Source organism: Salmo salar, chromosome ssa02 (genome assembly GCF_905237065.1).
Source record: "Salmo salar chromosome ssa02, Ssal_v3.1, whole genome shotgun sequence".
Lineage (NCBI taxonomy): Eukaryota > Metazoa > Chordata > Actinopteri > Salmoniformes > Salmonidae > Salmo > Salmo salar.
Genome location: NC_059443.1, coordinates 62,872,699 through 62,892,731, shown reverse-complemented (window position 1 = coordinate 62,892,731; position 20,033 = coordinate 62,872,699). Strand labels below are relative to the sequence as shown.

The 20,033-nt window shown below is 40.7% G+C and overlaps 2 protein-coding genes and 1 long non-coding RNA gene across 4 annotated transcripts in view; all 3 read left to right on the top strand.

Annotated features, from left to right (window-relative positions):
- On the top strand, positions 1-4,085 carry LOC106589059 (uncharacterized). The gene is made up of 4 exons (XR_001324765.2): positions 1-391; positions 751-852; positions 1,013-2,006; positions 2,264-4,085. It is a non-coding gene; the product is annotated as an uncharacterized lncRNA (long non-coding RNA).
- A 2,069-nt stretch (positions 4,086-6,154) lies between these two features.
- LOC106589036 (mpv17-like protein) lies at positions 6,155-11,765 on the top strand. The gene is made up of 4 exons (XM_014178687.2): positions 6,155-6,749; positions 7,248-7,318; positions 9,732-9,761; positions 9,994-11,765. The coding sequence occupies exons 1-4, from the start codon at positions 6,680-6,682 to the stop codon at positions 10,291-10,293; spliced, it is 471 nt and encodes a 156-aa protein (XP_014034162.2). The 5' UTR covers positions 6,155-6,679; the 3' UTR covers positions 10,294-11,765.
- The window catches only part of LOC106594632 (bMERB domain-containing protein 1), a 28,963-nt gene continuing 16,969 nt past the window's right edge, over positions 8,040-20,033 (top strand). Inside the window, exons 1-2 of one of the 2 annotated variants that reach the window (XM_045707375.1) lie at positions 8,040-9,175; positions 18,370-18,490. In XM_045707375.1, coding sequence (XP_045563331.1) covers positions 18,387-18,490 — 104 coding nt within the window. In that variant the 5' untranslated portion in view covers positions 8,040-9,175; positions 18,370-18,386. Of the gene's footprint in view, positions 9,176-12,169; positions 12,589-18,369; positions 18,491-20,033 lie in introns of those variants that run through there. The other variant, XM_045707372.1, reaches the window with a different exon arrangement.

Sequence of the window (20,033 nt, the reverse complement as noted above, 5' to 3'; positions counted from 1 at the left end):
GAAAGCCTTCCTGAAAAAGTGAGTGAAACCTCACGTTTCACTAACTCCAGTACAGTATGATACACACAAATATATAGACAGATGGATGGATAGGCCAACAGGGATAGACATCGAAACATAGATGGATAACATCACTTTCATTTAGTTTTAAATTGCTTTTTTTGTCCTTACATTTATTTTACACAGTTATAGTGTTGCATGTGACTTTTATGTACAGGCCTACTCTATGCTACTAGACTGAAGTCTATCGTGTCATTTGAGAGAGCATACACTGTATGCTCATAAACCACCTCTTAAGTTTTCAGGAAGTGTTAACGTGCACGTCTGTCTGCTTCTGCCCATGTCGTACTGTTAGCTATTGGAAACGGAGAATTATCAAAATAATATAAATGTAAGTTAAACATAATTATTTTACGAGGCACAGTCGATTTAAAATGCATGTGTAATCACTATCGAATGTCATCTCTATCACCTGCGATTCCTGTGTTACTGGTTCCTTCACTTCCTTGTTACGACGTACATAGTGTGTTTATGAAAGATGAAGTCATATCACTGTCTATTCATTCTGTAACTCATTCTAACCTAGTCTATAACATGGATGATGTTAATGACGATGACAGAGGCATAGTAATATTCTATAGATTGTGTATTGTTGTGAATGGTATGGGACACTTTAAGTGTATAAACCATGGTGACCTAATTCAACCTGCACCATAATTTAACCTGCGTTAATATGTGTTTCAATGCAAGACAGCTAAAGAACAGCATGTGAGAGGAAACCTATGAGTGACGACATTAAAACAAAGTTACTCACCTGTGCAATGGCGAGTGAACGCTCCACAAATGTTTATGGTAAGTAAATTCCAGTTCAGCGTTCCTTAATGTTTAGCCTACATTTGGACATGTTATTACTTTTTGATAATTCCTTCCTTTACACAGCGTGTGTTTGAAACACATTGTGTTAGTTAGACTGTGTGCTAAGCTTGTGCCTGATTATTACCCTCTGATGCAGGGGGTCCTCCTCCCCAGTCAGATCTTAGACTCCTGCTGCTTGGGAGAGTAGGAGCTGGGAAGAGTACAGTAGCCAAAACCATCCTGGGCAGAGATCCAGTGCCCCATGTGACAACAATTTTGGACCCCCTTGTGGCCCCCCTAAATGTGGAGTATGAAATAATTTTGACATAGCAAAAATGTGTTATCGTTCTTTTTTTTACATCCGTTATTAGACAGTGGCAACGATGATGATTATGAACATGGTCTTTTGCCTGCTAATGCAGTGAAGAAAACGATATGACAACAATAACGTCTAATGTAACTGGCCCCTCTAACAGTACAACTAGCCCCAGCTTGGCCCCCCCCAGTTGAAATGGTCTAGAACCGCCACTGCGTGGTGGACACCCCGGGCTGGGACACTGTGAAGTACACGTCCACACACCTCAAACAAGAAATTAAGAATAGTGTGACCCTATGTCCTCCAGGACCCCATGCTCTTCTTCTGGTGGTGCCCATGGGCGACCCTCTCTCCTCCGCAGAAAGAAAGGCGATTCGGTATCACATGGAGCTATTGTCAGTAAGGGCATGGAAGTTTACCGTGGTGTTGTTTGTCAGTGAGGCTGAGGAGAAATGCACATCCATTCAACAGAATCAGATGATCGACAGAGCAAAAAGTTTTCTAGCGAAATGTGGAGACAGACACCATCTCCTTGAGTGTGGGAATTCTCCTTCAAAGATTTCTGAGCTCCTGAAAAAGATAGACCCCATGGTAGCAGAAAACTGTGAAGAATTCTTAATCCCCAAGTATACTATGAACTGATGGAGACTACAATGCCAAGAGAAGTGACCGAGCTGAGAAGGATGTATGAAGACAGAGAGGACAGACTGAAACAGAAATACAAAACAGAGTTGAAAGAAAAGGAAGAAGAGCTGAAGAAGTATAGAGAAGAAGAGAAGCCTAAAGAAAGGTTGATGAAGAGGACAAGTAGCAGTCAACTACTTCCCCCCCAGTAGTAAGTATGATAAGTTTAAAATTGCTTCTAAAGTTAGTCATTTCCACTTTGACATTTCAGACTAGATTTGCCCTAACAAAAAATGTATCAACCACTACAGAACGGTCCTTTAAAAAATAATCCACATAATAATTCACATTTCCTATTGCTGCAGGTTTATTTTCCTGCTGTAGCAAACTGGCTCAAATTAAGATCCTACATCTGTAACGGTGATCTGATTCATGAACTGTCTCTGTGTGTGTGTTTGTTCTTTGAAGTAAGCACAGAGAAGCAGGACAGGTCGGTAATGGCTGACCATCAGAAGGTGGACCTACAGGCCGTCAAGCAAGGATATAGGGAAGAGGCCTTGTCTGTGGTGGGCCACTACGTCAAACCACTAATAGTGATTATGACAGCTGTAGTGGGGGCACTCATGGGAGCGGTTGCAGGTGCACAACATGGAACACTTGGCGCATGTATTGGGATTCCTATAGGCATTATTTTGTCTGTTCTTGTGAGTTATGCTGTCCGTGGAGCTGCCACAGCAGCAAGGGATATTTCCATCACAGTCAAAGCCGAGGAAAATGAAAGCCAGAGAGAAGAGGGAGCAGATTCTACAAAATCTAAAGGATTTGATAAGGATCAGTGACACTTTTTTGAATGTCAACGCTATTCTATTGCTACAGTGTGTAGTGTATGGACTGTGCTGTATGGACTGCCACTCTCATGGCTCACCTGACTTGACTGGCTGACCCCAATGAAGAGACAGGACAGACTGCCCAGCAAACCCGGGAACATACCCAGAACATAAGAAAGGGTTTTTATACAAAATTAGGACGTTCTCCTAACATTCACAAAAACGCACCACATCTGTAACAACCACCATTCCCCAAACATTCTCGTTATGTTTCCTGGTAATGTAATAACACAATGTACCAGCAATGTTTTTAGAACATACTGCTGCAACAAAATGTAAGCGCAACGTTCTGGGAACATTCTTGCAACATCAGGCGAATGTTTTATACAAACATTGTATAATCATCAGCACAACTGGACAGTTTTTGTGTTATGATAACATTTGCCACAACCTAACAAATGTTCTGGGACTTTTCAGAGAAACAATTTTGGTTTGTTAGATGCACTTTCTCTCTCGCCCTCTCTCCTTCTCTCGCCCTCTCTCTCTCTCTTTGTCTCTCTGTAACTGATGGTTGTTGTTGAGAGGTTTTTATTATTGTGTGGGGGTGAATGTCTGCACCCTTTGCGACCTGATGGATTGTGTTGATCTGAGTCCTACTATACTATTACTATACTATTATCTGGTGTAGTCATGTTTTCCAGTAGCTGTAGATATATATCAGTAGTAGAATCTTTATGTACAAACAGCAAGGGAATTTACTCAAACGAAAGGGCAGTTTGCTCTGGATTTTACTCTGACAGCCGCAGAAGAGAAGGATGGTAGCAGACTTGAGAACTTCGGAAGACATAAATCATATTCTTCTCAGCTTTTTAAATGATCACTGTTCAAGGATTCCACAGAGACACATTTAACATAGAGCACAGTAGGCTTGAGCATGAATGCATATATTTCAGTGAATTAAATAAACAAATGTGAGATGCCATATACATATACTCTTTTGCAATAAAAACGAAAGGTGATACATTGTAAGGATGATTTCAAAACGGTTCTGTTTTCATATTGTACTTTATTTCAAATATGTATCACCACAGAATTTCCTCTGTTGACCCACAGTTTTCCCATACTGTATTTGTTCACTCAAAAGTCTGCACTCAGGCGCTCACTAAACCCACCTTATCACAGTGCACCTCACCCTGGTACCCAGCTAACCAGGAGATTTTTGCACTGGACATTCTATTCTATATTTAATTCATCTTTAATATGATTTATTGAGCTATAAATGTTTTTTCTTTTTGGTATTTCTGATATAAAAAAAAACACAAATCCTAATATAGAAGTCAAGATGTTTGTGTTTTTAATGTAATATGTAATTGTTGTACTGTATGTGTGTTTATAGTTTTGTTTAATGTTCTGTTAGTGTATGTAAATTGTTTTGTCTGAAACATTGTTCCCCCTGCTGCTATTGGACCAGGTCTCTCTTGGAAAAAAGGTATTATCTCAATGAGAAAAAACCTGTATAAATAAAGGTTTAAAAAAGCCTATGTGTCTTTGTTTGAATGTTTTCTCTAAATTAAATGTTTTCATATTATGATTGTTTAAATTAACACATTTGCTCACACAATATGTTACAGACATGTTTAATATGTTATATGTACACCCTTTATTCGAATACTTATGAAATGCACATTGTTATATTTGGTAACACTTATTTTCCATCGACTCCAACCCCATTCTATGCAATGCGGGTGGAGCTATGTCTACATAAGGGTGCTAATAAAAAAAACTCACAAAAGCTCTGAGGAAGGCCGTGAGGTCGTTATGTAAAGCTTATTAAAGAGTAGTGATACTAGCAAGAGCATTGTGCGGGTTCCTTCTTTTTTCTCATCTGACAATATGTTTAAAAAAATTATATACATCATCAGATTTTTTTTTAAAGAAAATATACTCTAACCTAAAATGTAGCAGAACACATGTGCAGCTTGCTCCTCACATTGCACTGCAACATCATTCTTGATCTTGAACTTCTGTTGGTCATACTATTATTCCAATTCATGCTCAAACCTGTATGATAATCCAAAATAAATATTTTCACCTTTCGGTCCGTGCAGGTGCCAATCTCGAGCACAGGATCGTAGGGTACTGAGGACAATGAGGACAATGAGGACAAAACAAAGAAACATGGCACGCAAGGAAAAGGCCGACAGCAGGCCATAAACAGCAACCACTGGTAAGAAGATATAAAGGGGGTGAAATTAGATTGAAACATGGCTGAGTCTGGGGGTCATAGTGGGGGGTCGAAACATAGCTGAGTCTAGGGGTCATAGTGGGGGGTCGAAACATAGCTTGGTCTAGGGGTCATAGTGTGGGGTCGAAACATAGCTGGGTCATAGTGAACATGGCTGAGTCTGGGGGTCATAGTGGGGGGTCAACATGGAAACCTGGATTGAAGAGACGGGGAAGCTACGGGTTGCTCCCCCCAAATGTGCATATGAATTAATGACACTAGCTAAATACAGAGGTAACGTTACAATAAATCCCAACTAATGTGGCTTGGGGCAACTCCCTGAGCTCTGCATACAAATGTTGTTCTGTTGAAACAGTCCAATAATGATGGATGAGTATTGCAATCAATCAATCAATCAATCAATCAAATGATTTATATTTTATTCCTTTATAAAGTCCTTTTTACATCAGCAGTAGTCACACGGTGCTTTACAGATGCCCAGTCTAAAACCCCAAAGAGCAAGCAATGCAGAAGCAGAAGCACAGTGGGCAGAAAACCAGGCTCAGAGGGTTGCCAGTCCTATTCTGGCTGTACCATTATAAACTTAATTTATATTAATAGAGTAGTTTCTGTATTCATGTATGTTGTCTGTGTTTTTTCCCATTTTAAGTGACTGAAGATGCAGAAGACACGTTTAAGAGGCTAAAAGAGGAACTGGTTCTAAACAGAGCCAGGAACTACATGAGCTGAAAGCAGACCTAAACAGAACCAGGAACTAAATGAGCTGAAAGCAGAGGTGGACATGCAAAAACAATATGAGCTGAAAGCAGAGGTGGACAGTGGTGTGCAGAAGCAGTACGAGCTGAAAGCTGAGTTTGAAAGACTGTTTCAGGAACAGAAGGAGACGAAAGTAAAGATTAGCAAAAAGTCACATTTATGCAGAATATTTCCGTTTTTTGTAACTATTTAATCCTGAAGTTCCTGTTGTCTATATTTTTATTCTGCACATTTTACAGTGGAGACTGGTGTTGTATAGCATTGAAAAACTCAGTTGGCTTTGCACAGTGCACATTATGGGCTTTGTGCATTTTTTTACATTTAAGATAAAAATCTAATTATATTATAAAGGTTCATTGTATAATAAAGATATAATCTTTAAATGATCGTCTGCTTGAGATCTGTGTACTGGACTGTAATACAGTGGCCAATAATAAGCTCCACCTGAATATGGCGTCTTCTGCTCTGATTTTACGTCACGGGGGGCGTTCCCATTTTATGCATAATTCAGTACGGCGCTATGGTGTCACTTGACGTTTCGGATTTTACGCACGAAACCCCTCTGCTGGTTTCACCAGTATTATGCTCTTGCTTTACATTAATTTAGCCTAGGCTTATTTAGTGGAATTCGTTGATATTTTGTCAAAATAGAATTGAATTGAAATGTATGTTACATTCGAAATGCCTATGTGTGAGTGAGAGATGATACCAAATGGGCTTTTCAGACAGAAGACGGCGAAGACCCCATCCACCTACTGCTTGATATCGACCTCGTTCCATTTGTCATATTCTATTCAAGGTTCTGTATTTTGATGTCGACAACATGAGAAAGGCATTCATAAAACACGTCAAAAGGTTTCCGTGGCTTACCAACGTAACACTCTACGGTTGCCTGTTTGCCGGTGGGGATTTCGTTCACCAGTTGTTCTCGCGGAATGACAAAATGGACTGGAGGCACACACGCAATGTGGCAGTGGTCGCTTTCAGTTTCCATGGCAACTTTAACTTCTTCTGGATGCGTTTTTGGAGCGCAGATTTCCCGGGAATTCGGTCAGGATGGTTGTGCGTAAACTTTTCTTGGACCAGACCACAGCCGCTCCTCTGGCCACTAGTGTATTCTACACAGGTTAGTCAGAACGATCGAGAACACTCCGTGCTTCTACACCGGCATTGCTTGCTGTTTGGGGTTTTAGGCTGGGTTTCTGTACAGCACTTTGAGATATCAGCTGATGTAAGAAGGGCTATACAAATACATTTGATTTGATTTGATGATTGACAAACAATTCCGCATAGCTAGCCTATGTGATATATTCTTGACAGTTAATTGTTCACTTCCAGCACGTGTTCTAGGCCCTTTCTGTGAATATGTAACAATTGGACCTTAAACTGTTCATTCTAATTGGTAATCTATTCGCAAAGTTCATTCTGTCTGTCTGTATGTAGGCCTAACTGAGGTCACGTGAAAGACTTGAACAGATGTGAGCTCCATATATGACATATCTGATATTTAAAACCTACTAATGTTGGTTTCAACTAAATAAAGTAGCCATTCAAGTCAATTGTTGTCTCTAAATGTAGGCTAATAGATATGAGACCAAACACACTGAGCTGTGTTCTCCCTTAGGGGTGAGTTTCTTGGAGGGCAAAGAGGACATTTTCCAGGACTGGAGGGAGAAGTTCCTGAATACATATAAGGTGAGTCTATAGTCTGAAGAGAAATTCCAATCATGCCTGCCGTTATAGGGTCCTATTTTACTGGTCAGGTCAGTGAGTTGGTTAGGAAATACCCTGGTGTGTCATGCGCAGGTTGACTCATAACCCGCAGTGCCTGCTATGTTATGCGTGATGATTGTGAGGCGCTATACAAATTCGATAGTCACAAGACGGGGACTTTAAATAGGGAAGTTCAAGGGAACTATAGCCTACTGTTCAGATGGGTTAAATGGAAGCTGAAATCGGGGCAGCAGGTAGCCTAGTAGTTAGAGCGTTGGACTAGTAACTGAAAGGTTGGCCATCATTGAAAATAAGAGTTTGTTCTCAACTGACTTGTCTGGTTAAATAAAGGTAAAAAAAGAATCTGGACACTGACTGTAGGTCTATAACCTCCAGTGGTTGAAAAAGTACCCTGTTTTCATACTTGAGTAAAAATCTACTTGAGTAAAAGTATTTGGTTTAGAATATACTTAAGTATCAAAGTAAATGTAATTACTTAAGTATCAAAATAAAAGTATAAATCCTTTCAAATTCCTTTTATTAAGCAAACCAGATAGCACCATTTTCTAATTTTTTATTTATTTACAGATAGCCAGAGGCACATTCCAACATAATTTACAAACGAAGCATGTGTGTTTAGTGAGTCAGCCGGATCAGAGGCAGTAGGGATGACCAGGGATGTTCTGTTGATAAGTGCGTGAATTTGACAATTTTCCTGTCCTGCTAAGCATTCAAAATGTAATGAGTACTTTTGAGTGTCGAGGAAAATTTATGGAGAAAAAGTACATTATTTTCTGTAGGAATGTAGTGAAGTAAAAGTGAAAGTAGTCAAAAATATGTAAAGTACAGATGCCCCAAAAAACTACATAAGTACTACTTTCAAGTATTTTTATTTAAGTACTTTACACCACTGATAACCTCTCACATAGCCTTAGTATTAACTACTGCAGAATAATATTTTCTTGCAGGTAAATAATACATCAAATGTAGGCAAAATGTTGACTTGGGAACAGGAGTCGAGAAATATGATTTATTTTTTTCAGCATCTTGAGAGAATGAGAATGCTCAGTTAGATATCATCTGTAGAGGTGGTATCTTTATCAGCATCATAAAATCTTAGTATTTCAACCACATAAAATATGCAAGCCTAACTGAAATCTTATCAGAAACATGTTGGGTTGTTTTCACAGCTTTCTATTTCCTTACAACCAGTCAAACTGATACCATTTGGACATTTCGCACAGAAAATCTTTCCCATTTAGTTTTTTTGTTGAGTTATTGCGCTTTCTCCCCGGTCCCTAAACATCTTTGCTCCGTGAAAGAAGATGACAGAGAAAACTTTACCGATGTCAACTAGATTGAAGCATTCATTCTATTGATTTATGACATTCTGGTGAGCAAGGATTTATTTAGTCTTCTAGGGCAACATATAATGACAGAAGAGAAGCTGAATGTATCTAATTATAGAGAAGTTGACTAACAAATAGTCTACCAAAATGTCGAAAATTATAAGCAGAAACATATCTAAACCATGCAACAAAAGAATCCTGCACAAACTCTCCAAAAATTGTTTCCGCCATCTTTGACTGTAGCCTACAATGCATTTTCTATATTTGCGTGTTAGATTTTCACTTTATCACATATAATCAGCCCCCCTTCTTTTTTTTCATTCTTTTTTTTGGGGGGGGAGGTACTTTTCACCCCTTTTTCGCCCAAATTTTGTGATATCCAATTGGTAGTTACAGTCTTGTCCCATCGCTGCAACTCCCATATGGACTACCGAGCGCTCATTGAAGAGCTATGGCTCTGTATCGGAAACGGAATGGACAAAAGACAAAGGTGAGCATCATTCATTGCAAAGTAACGTTTTGGCCTGTTATAATAGTTATTGCTCTGTGCAGAATAAAGCATGTGGTTTCAGATAGGGGATGTTGCGTTGCAAAACAACACCCGTTAATTACAATGGGTCCGTGCATTATTATTGTTTCCCAAATGTCATTCCCAGTGCCTTTAAAATAGACTGGAGAAACACGACCCCTCCAAGCCGCACTGCTTCTTGACACAATGCTCGCTTAACCCGGAAGCCAGCCGCACCACTGTGTTGGAGGAAACACTGTACAGCTGGCGACCGAAGACAGCGTGCATTCGCCCGGCCCACCACAAGGAGTCGCTAGAGCGCGATGGGACAAGGACTTCCCTAACCCGGACGACGCTGGGCCAATAGTGCATTGCCTCATAGGTCTCCCGGTCACAGCCAGCTGCGACACAGCCAGGGATCAAACCTGGATCTGTAGTGACGCGATGCAGTGCCTTTGGGATGTCTAAAAACAGCCCAAAGTCTAAAAACATGGACAAAGTCTGATCTTGTAATGATTGCTACGCTTTTCTCTTGCAGACTGGACTCATGTTCTGGCCATTCATGCAGGTAAATTACTGTCTTTGTATAATCATATCTTAGTGTATATGAAAGCCTTGAACAACGCACATCCTGTCCACCCAGTACTACTAACTTGAACAATGTCAATCATTATGGTTTCATGATATATTTACTCTATCCCATGAACATTTACAAATGTACAATGAACAAGACTTTGCTCTCTCACCTACCTCCCACTCTTCCTCCTCTCCCCTCATCTCTTCCTTCCCCTCTCTCCTAGTTCCTGAACTTTTCCATGGTGCCTCTGTACATGCGAACCACCTTCACAGGGTGCTGTGCCTTCGTCTGGGCCACCTTCCTGTGTTTCTCACGTCAGAGTGGGGACGGCACGGCTAACGCCGCCCTCGCATGGATGTTTACTCCAAAACAGGATACGACTACAGAGCCTGAAGTGGAGAAACTAGGGCCCAAAGTGGACCAGACAGGGCCAAAAGTGGACCAGACAGGGCCCAAACTAGACACAGAAGGACCCAAACCAGAGAACCCAAGCCCCAAAGAGGAGACAAACACCCACCGTTAAGCAGGACGACCAAGCACGAACAAAGGAGGTGGAGGCTAGTTTGAACAAGGGAGCACAAACTGACACAACACCTAGCCAGGAGACGGGACCACAGACAAGCACTGACTCAAAATGAATCTCTGGCAGATTCTAGTTCTATAGAACCTTCAGATAAGAATACTGTCTATTTATGAATCTTATATCGCAAAATGTTCTCATCTTGAAACGTACAATTCCAATGTGCTATGCTACTGCACAAGATATCGGCACGGTGTAACGTATTGCTATACAAAGGGGCTTTGTATTTATTGAAATTGTTATTGATGACAATTGGATTGAGCATTCTTGAACAAAGCATACTTGAACATAGAAGTGCTTGTTCTACTGTACCTGTTTTGATCTCCCCCCTTTCTCCATCTCTCTCTCTTTCTCCCCCTATTGACAGACAACTTGTAAAATCAGTGTGTTGTACAATGTAGGTCATTTTAAGTGTTCTGCTCTTATCTCTGAAGTCTGAAGGAATGAGTATGCATTTCCAATTAGCATTGAGTTACAGTGATACACAAATCTTGTTATTTATTTGTTTGCAAATATTTCCTATCTCCTGTCAAACATCACATATTTCGGACAACATTAATCATTTATCCAATCTATAGTAGTAGATACATATGTTAATACTATTTACAATAGTTGATCATCAATGCTCGATATAGATTTTTGCTTGATATTATTATCCGTTAAAAAATGTTTGAAAAGACTTTCCATTGCACGTCCTGAATGAACATAACTCTGAAGTGGCTCCTACGCAGATGATATTCACATCACAGATCTGCTTCCCCAAGCAGACATCTGTGTCCACCCCCTCCTCCTCCTCCTCCTCCTCCTCCTTCTTCTGTCAAGGCTCTCATTATGCTGACCAGTTGATTGATAAACAGATGTTCAGGGTCTTGATTAGGCATTTGTTTTAATGCAATTAGTGTGATTACACTGGGTTAATTAGAATCTGTGTCTGGCTTGGCTCTGCCAGTGATGACAGTGGAGCTACGTTGATAGGGGAGCCTGGTTCTTATTTTAATAGTGATTGTGGGAACTTGGGAGGATCAAATTGTACTGAATGTCTTAATAACTGGGATTACAGTAGATATTGTGTGGAGAACGCTGAAACTACTGCTGTTGTCATGATATATATTATATTTCCTATCATGTCTGTACATGATCCAACTAGTACATAATGTTTAGCAGGGCAGTATGTACCTGTCGGTACTATAGGGCTATATTCAATTGTTTTTATCTGTGGGATCAATCTAAAAACATATCTGTATTTCTACTAGTGCACAAATGTTATACATTGTAATACGATTAATATGATATTTCACTAAATATTTTGAATGTAGGCCTATTGATGCACATCAATCCAAGTCTATTGAGAGACTAACCTTGCCTCAGATGAAATATATTTATTATTGTAAATTAAAATAAAAAAAATAATCAATGCTGGTCTATTGTCTTTTTTAATGAATCTCTTAACACATATATTTTACACATCAAAAACGTCCAAGCGAAACTGATTATTGGCTCAGTCGTGCATCAACAAAGCAACAGCCTATAGGTTCAACAGCGTGAAATGAGTCATCACGTCAGAGCCATATTGAACAGACCCCTAACAAGGTCCCACCTGCTCTGGCTACTCAGCTTCAGTGCATAGCCCTAGAGTATCTTCAATTCTTTGACATTCAGTCGTTTGAAGGACTTGCAATTTCGAGAGTGATACTGTATTAGTGAAACATTTTTCTATTGTAAGCCTTCTGCTACACATATTCAGCACCTAGGCTTAGTGTCATCTTGACATCTTCATTGAAAAAAATGCTATTGCTAGAAATTCTTCTAATAAATAATTTTATGGAAAACTAGTAGAAATGTATAGAAAATGTCGATTTCCAGCTTTGTATTTGAAAAATATGACACTGTTTCAATGCAAGCTCGGTGCCGTTTTTCACCCTTTCTCTGGTTCGCAATGCGCGTGCGCTCTGCATCCATCTGTGTACCACACATCGAGGAATTTGTAAGCTTAAATAAAGATGCTCAACGTCTCTGCTCGGTGGTGCCTTCGAATCGGCGAAACTGATTTATCCTGAAAGGAAAACAGAAGAGCAGAACTGAATATAGGATTTTAACACACCTTTCCACAACCCATTAAAGTCATAGTGTATCATAAATCAATTCCAGCTATGGAATTGAAGAAATCAATTTCTGATACCGAGCGCTCATTGAAGAGCTACGGCTCTGTATCGGAAACGGAATGGACAAAAGACAAAGGTGAGCGTCATTCATTGCAAAGTAACGTTTTGGCCTGTTATAATAGTTATTGCTCTGTGCAGAATAAAGCATGTGGTTTCAGATAGGGGATGTTGCGTTGCAAAACAACACCCGTTAATTACAATGGGTCCGTGCATTATTATTGTTTCCCAAATGTCATTCCCAGTGCCTTTAAAATAGACTGGAGACATCTCCATGCATGTGCTTTGCTTTCAATGCATTTTGGAGGTGCATTTGACCAGTTATTCAGTGATAATAACCATATCATTCATATTTGAGAAGATCTTTCTCAGAAGCATATTACAAAAAAACAGTTCCCATTTACAATAGCTTACCCACTGTATTAACAGTATATATTACTATAGCACAAAGGATAGGAGCCCCGAAATGTATACACGTATGTAATGCCCCATATCTACTAGCCTATTTCCATAACACTAAAGAAGGACTGAAATATGCCCAGCTCTTCGCTTTCAGCTGACTGTACATTCCAAAGTTGTCTGACTGGGTCTTTGGCCTAATATATTGAACTGCACCCCTTCCAGTCGATTGATGCAGCAGGGTAGAACAAGCTAGAAGCCTACCTGCTGGGCTGTGAGTGTGTGAGTCAATACCGGCATCACCAGCACTGATACCAGCAAGGAAGGTGATATAAACAAACTGTAGAGACAGGCAAGAGATTTTCATCCTCCTTGTTTTCATCCCTTTTTTATCAGTAAGATATCTAGGCATTATGAAAGGTCTTTCGAAGGAAGATACATTTTAAAATAAATGTTTCAATAATGTTGTTTATATGACGTGCCACGGTCATCTTAATTTTACTGGTATCTATTTGTGATGTTATGGGTAGGCTAGGCTAGTGTCACGAAGCTGTCGTCACAACAGGATGATATATGTCTAATAATACAGACATAAAGAGGGTCATGGGGGTAAACAGAGGTCAGAGGTGAGAGGTCAGAGGTCAGGAATGACAGAGTCATAACAAGAGGTCATATTGTGTGCTTTATGTAACCAGAGATCCACAGCAGAGAGTCCTGTCATGAGTCAGCCTCACACACCTACAGGGGTTAAGTTCAATATTCACTTGACTTATACCGGTAGTTATGTTTCATTGTCTATTTTGTGTAGGACTGTCTGTGTGACATCTGTATAGGCCTAACTGCAATTATGACTGTTTATCTGCATTCAGATGCTCACAATGTCTTCCTATGCTATTTGACCATAACAGCCTGAATCGAACTTTCAGCAGAAATCAGCCCATTGGATATTGGAATAATATATACTTTGAGTGTCCTCTTCATTAATTCCATTGAGTTAGAACAGGAATGAAAAAGAGAGACGAGAGGAGAGTGGGGTGCAGAAAGTCTAAGATGAATTCTGAGTTCTTCAGCTCATGAATATGAATAGAAGAAGGCTGCAGCTATTTTTAGAGATAGACTCTCTGTCCCCATTCTCCTTCCCCATCCAGTTCACCCCCCCCACACACACACACAGACAGGCAGACAGACAGACAGACACACACACACACCTATTCATCATTCCCTTCCCCTGGTTCCTCCTTGTGTGTTCCAACTTTCAACTTCCATCTGTGTTGGGAGACGCATAGCTAGATACTAAAACAGTGGGGAACATTACAATTAACACAGTACGTCTGGGCCCTGTTCATTAGGAGGAAAGAAGACTGAAACAGGGAGGGGCTACCAGACTTTGTCCAATAAGAAAAGCTCATGTTCGTTTTCCATTACAAAAACCTATTTTTTTTAATCCATTGCATGCCCTAATGATCATAACCCTGAAGTGGCTGCTACGCAGATGATATTCACATGACAGATCTGCTTCTCCTCATCAAGCAGACATCTGTCCGCCCTCCTCCTTCTGTCAAGGCTCTCATTATGCTGATCAGTTGATTGATAAACAGATGTTCAGGGTATTGATTAGGCAGTTTGTTTTAATGCAATTAGTGTGATTACATTGGGTTAATAACTAGCTTGGCTCTGCCAGTGATGACAGTGAAGCTACATTGATAGGGAAGCCTGGTATTTCTTCTAATAGTGACTGTGGGGACTGGGGAGGACCAAATGACGCTGTTACTGTATAGATTTAGAGGTAGATTCAATCCGTATTGCGGAAGATCGGCATTAAAATGTCAAGGTATTTTCCGATTGAGTCGACATATACAGCGTTTTCCGCGAACGCGGGAACATTGCCTTTAAATTTCAGCTATAAGGCGGATCTTCCGTGATACTTCAGCGATTATTATTATTTTGGCTTTTGCTTTTCGATACAGTTCTGTCTATAGGCCATACTGTGTCTGTTTTCCTGTAGTAGGTTTAGCATGATTCTTACTTTGTCTTTCAATGCTGCCTTCCATGGTGAAACAGAAAAACAAAACACTTTAAGCAACATTTAACTAAAATAAAACTAGACCTCATCTTGTAGTGGCAAAACTATTGAGGAGTGAATTAGACCACAAAGCATCAGTATCCATCTGCATGACAGGGACACGGTTTGTCATGCATACAAGTGCTTATTTCAAGACATTTCAAATGTTTGTCTCAGTCATTCACTTTTAAAATGTCTAGCATACCACGAAGGATGCATGCCCAATACATTGCTTCGTACTAATTGGTATGGTGCTGTGTATGTTGGCACAGAGCCTCAGTCTTCCATACTTAACATTTGCCATGTAGCCAGGAGTGTATCTGAAGACCCCCATGAGTAATATCTTCCTCCTCTCTAATCCTGCTGATGGCTGAAGGTGGGCTACTGAGTACCGGAGTGTGTGCTGACTGAGTATGTACTGCGTTAAGATAACTTCCTCAGCTCAGAGCAGTCGGCAGTTTAGATCCTTTGTGTGTTGTTCATTATAGACCTGGCTCTCTGCCATCATAATGGGCCAGTCAGGATTTTGTGTGGCTCGGTCCTATTGACAGTCAGCAGCAAAGTGTGTGTGTGTGTGTGTGTGTGTGTGTGTCTTTGTGTGAGGTAGAAAGAGAGTAGCGAAGGAGAGAAAGAGGAGAGGGTAAAGAGATAGGAAGGGAGAGAGGGAGAGGGAGAGAATGATAGAGAGAGCAGTGAGGGGTAGAGAAAGAGAGAGAGAGAAACCACTTGGTATAAATCCTCCACAGTTTACCACACTGTGTTATTGACTGCAGAGACAACTATGTTGGTATCAGCAATGTTTTCATGCTGCGGTTACCACAGCAGGGAAAACACTGGGCTGCTACTTTTTATTCAAGGACTCGACGTCGAGCTAAGCATTGAATCTCATCAGCTATGAACAGTCACAGGATGCAATTTCGATTCTTGTTACATTTGTCTTGGACAAAAGCAGTCACTCAAATGAATGTCAAAATCTCATCCAGCCAAATAAAAACAATAGAGGGACAAAATTGAGGTGACATCATTTTTTTGTTAGTTATTTCCAAGATTTGGAACGCCACTACTTTCCCTTTTGTCGATTGTCTTTAAGAGTCCTGCCTCCACATTAGCACCTTGTAAAGGTCTCTGGATGGATAGCATTACCAGTAGTTGGTTGAGGAGTCACAGAACAGTCAGTTCACCATTCTGGCCTCGTAGCCTGTCTCTCTCCATAAAGAAAATCTGTCTGGAAGGCCTGTCTCCCATCAGTACTATACAGTACGTCCTTCTAACCCTGAGTGAAATATTTACGTCCTGCCTAGTGGGGGGTGGGAGGCTATAGTTTACAATGGATGTCCAAGGTGTGACATTAGAGGATAGGTGGTTGCCCCCTAGGCCTATGCCACAGGAGGTTGGTGGAACCTTAATTGGGGAGGACGGGCTCGTGGTAATGACTGGAGTGGAATTAGTGGAATGGTAACAAATACATCAAACACATGGATTCCAGATGTTTAATGCCATTCCATTTCCATCATTCTGGCTGTCATTATGAGCCGTTCTACCTTCACCAGCGTCCTGAGACCTATGCACTCTTTCTGACAATGGTAGCGTGATGATTGTTCTGTGGCTTAGTGCTATTGACTGCAATATGCGTTTATTAATCACCCCCAGTTTGCTTTCTTGCTGACATAGGTTACATATTGGAGAAGCCTAGGATTATTGTTAGTAGTGTGTTCAGTTGGTTGACATTGGGATTGCGATGATCATTCAGTTGCTTATGCTGGCTTCATGTGCTCGTGGAAAATGGGAAGTCGTAAGTCTGACATGATTGTGTTGAAGTGATTTTGAAGTCGGAACAATTCTTTAAACAATAAGATTTTAGCTAGCTAACATTGCCAATAATAACATTAATTAGCTTGTTTAACATTGATAATATGGTGGAACTAACTTCATTCTCCATATTGATAAGGTTGTAATTGTCAAAAACAGATTTGTTGCCATCTTTTGGTTCAAAAGGTGAAAGGTTGTGGTGAAACGTCACAACTCAGCAACTCGGCTAACAACATTTTCTCCAAGTTTCCCGCTTGGTGGGTTATTAAAGTGAAATTTCCCACTAGGAACTAGGAGCTCACGATAACTCCAATAGCACTTGAACGCTGCATTAGTGACTAGCAATATAGGTTAATTATTCCATCAGTTTGCATTTCTATTGGCTTCACTGTGTTGCTGTGTCCGGTCTTTGATTGCTATTGGTTGAATAGGTGGCTTTGTGAGGTCATTGGCCCCAGTTCAGGGTGTATTAGTCCAATCCGTGAAGAGTTACTCCAGGTCATTGATCTATGTCAGTACCAGTATCAGATTACTCTCATCTCTTTGGCTTGAGGCCCTTCCCACTGTCTGCATCCCAAATGGCTTTCTATTCCCTATATAATGCACTATATAGGGAATAGGGTGCCATTTGGGACACAACCACCGCCTTCAAGACCTCAACCCGTCAGCCCTTCCAAAACCTCACTAACACTCAGAGTCAATGACTCCTTCCATTATGTATTTTTATGCTCTTGATTCAGCGAGCGTCACACCAGAGTGCCTGAGCATCTGGCATCGAATTTAAGGTAGTCAGCTACTTCTTTCTTAGTCATCAGCCATTTTACTAGAACCTTCTATTCCTTTTAGGTGGGTACTGTGAAACACAATGACACATACCGTAGCTATCATCTGGACTTGTCTAGGTTTGCCAAGAAGCACTTTGACAGTGTCTGAGTGAATCAGGTTTTTTGCTTTAAAGACTAGCTTTTGCTTTGAAGACAAGACTTGAAAAAGACAGCTCAAAAGCAACACCGTGCTTTTCATTTAGTCAAGAGAGAAACTCCATTTACATTTCAGATCATTTACTATGCGTATCTTGTCCCTTGACTTACTCGAGCGTCACATTCATAATTAGGACGTTGGATGGAGCAGGGAGTAGTGTTGTATTACTGTAAAATAAATCTGCCAAACAAGCCTTGGGCATTGTACTGGATAAAGGGAGGGGAACAATATGCAAGGCTAGACAGTAATGCAGTAATGCTTGGCAGGACCAAGTCCATTGTGATTCCATGTACTGTTCTTTAAGTCAGAGGAAAGAGGGAAATAGGGAATAGGTCTCCTCTTCAGACTATTTGATGGTGGCATCAATAGAATAGGCCCTTTGGTTCTGAAGTCCAGAAGTTGGTATTGTATTGGTATTTTATGAATGATTTATTGAAATATTTAAGGCCCAAATATTTAGAAATCTCTCCCTCCCTCCCTCCCTCCCTCCCTCCCTCCCTCCCTCCCTCCCTCCCTCCCTCCCTCCCTCCCTCCCTCCCTTCTCCCGATGTGTTAGAATGATGTAACTCACAATAGTGTTAAAACACAAAGTTACCTCTCTCCCTCCAGGTCAGTCAGATGTGTCCATGGCGGAGAGCATCATGTCTCCAGATGAAATTGAAGTGGAGATGGCTCGCATCCAGCGCCTCAGGGAGGTGCTGGTAAGGAGGGAGTCCGAACTGCGCTTTATGTGAGTACTGTACACAGACCATCAACACCACGATAAAATAATTACAGACTGCGGCTTTAGTAAATAAATCAATCAAATGTATTTATAAAGCTCTTCTTACATCAGCTGATGTCACAAAGTGATGTACAGAAACCCAGCCTAAAACCCCAAACAGCAAGCAATGCAGGTGTAGAAGCACGGTGGCTAGGAAAAACTCCCTAGAATGGCTAGAACCTAGGAAGAAACCTAGATAGGAACCAGGCTATGAGGAGTGGCCAGTCCTCTTCTGGCTGTGCCGGGTGGAGATTATAACAGAACATGGCCAAGATGTTCAAATGTTCATAGATGACCAGCAGGGTCAAATAATAATAATCATAGTGGTTGTAGAGGGTGCAACAGGTCAGCGCCTCAGGAGTAAATGTCAGTTGGCCGATCATTCAGAGTATCTCTACTACTCCTGCTGTCTCTAGAGAGTTGAAAACAGCAGGTCTGGGACAGGTAGCACGTCCGGTGAACAGGTCAGGGTTCCATAGCCGCAGGCAGAACAGTTGAAACTGGAGCAGCAGCACGACCAGGTGGACTGGGGACAGCAAGGAGCCATCAGGCCAGGAATGCCTTGACGCATGGTCCTAGGCCTCAGGTCCTCAGAAAGAAAGAAAGAAAGAAAGAAAGAAAGAAAGAAAGAAAGAAAGAAAGAAAGAAAGAAAGAAAGAAAGAAAGAAAGAGAGAAAGAGAGAGAGAGAAAAAGAAAGGGAGAATTAGAGAGAGCATACTTAAATTCACACAGGACACCAGATAAGACAGGAGAAATATTCCAGATATATTCCAGATATAACAGACTGATCCAAGCCCCCCGACACATAAAATATTGCAGCATAAATACTGGAGGCTGAGACAGGAGGGGTCAGGAGACACGAAGACGTGTTGGATTTGAACAATATAGAAGCTCATTGGAATAGATACATTGAATTTCCATTTTATTCCAAGAGTGGGTGAATGTATTATGTACTGTAAAGAGAGTACGTAGACTCTTTGGGACCCTTGAAAATAATGACACCCATACACATAAGCCTAATAGGTTTATACTGTGTATCCTGATGATAATGATATTATCCTGATGTAGATGTAGTAAAGCCATATTTCTGACACTGTGAATAATCAGTTAACTTGATTTGCCAGGCTGCTCCATGCCAATACAGAAAGGAGTTGGCTAAAGTAGAAACAGAATGGCATCCATTCTATTACAATGCCTTAAAAAAGTATTCACACTTTTCACAAATTTTGTTGTGTTACAGCCTGAATTGAATATGTATTACATTTATCACTGGCCCACTCGCAATACCCACATAATGTCAAATTCAGAAAAAATGAAAAGCTGAAATATGTTCAACCCCTTTGTTATGCCAAGCCTACACAAGTTCAGCAGTAAAACAAGTCACATAAAAAGTGGCATGGACTCACTCTGTGTGCAATAATAGTGTTTAACATGATTTTTGAATAACTACCTCATCACTGTACCCCACACATACAGATAATTGTAAGGTACCTCAGTCGAGCACTTGAA

What these genes read in the sequence shown, in the direction of transcription:
- LOC106589036 (XM_014178687.2), top strand. Translation starts at nt 6,680, where the DNA reads ATGGTTGTGCGTAAACTTTTCTTGGACCAGACCACAGCCGCTCCTCTG. An exon ending in CACTAGTGTATTCTACACAG is followed by an intron (nt 6,750 to 7,247) that starts GTTAGTCAGAAC and finishes GTTCTCCCTTAG; the next exon opens with GGGTGAGTTTCTTGGAGGGC. An exon ending in TGTTCTGGCCATTCATGCAG is followed by an intron (nt 9,762 to 9,993) that starts GTAAATTACTGT and finishes CCTCTCTCCTAG; the next exon opens with TTCCTGAACTTTTCCATGGT.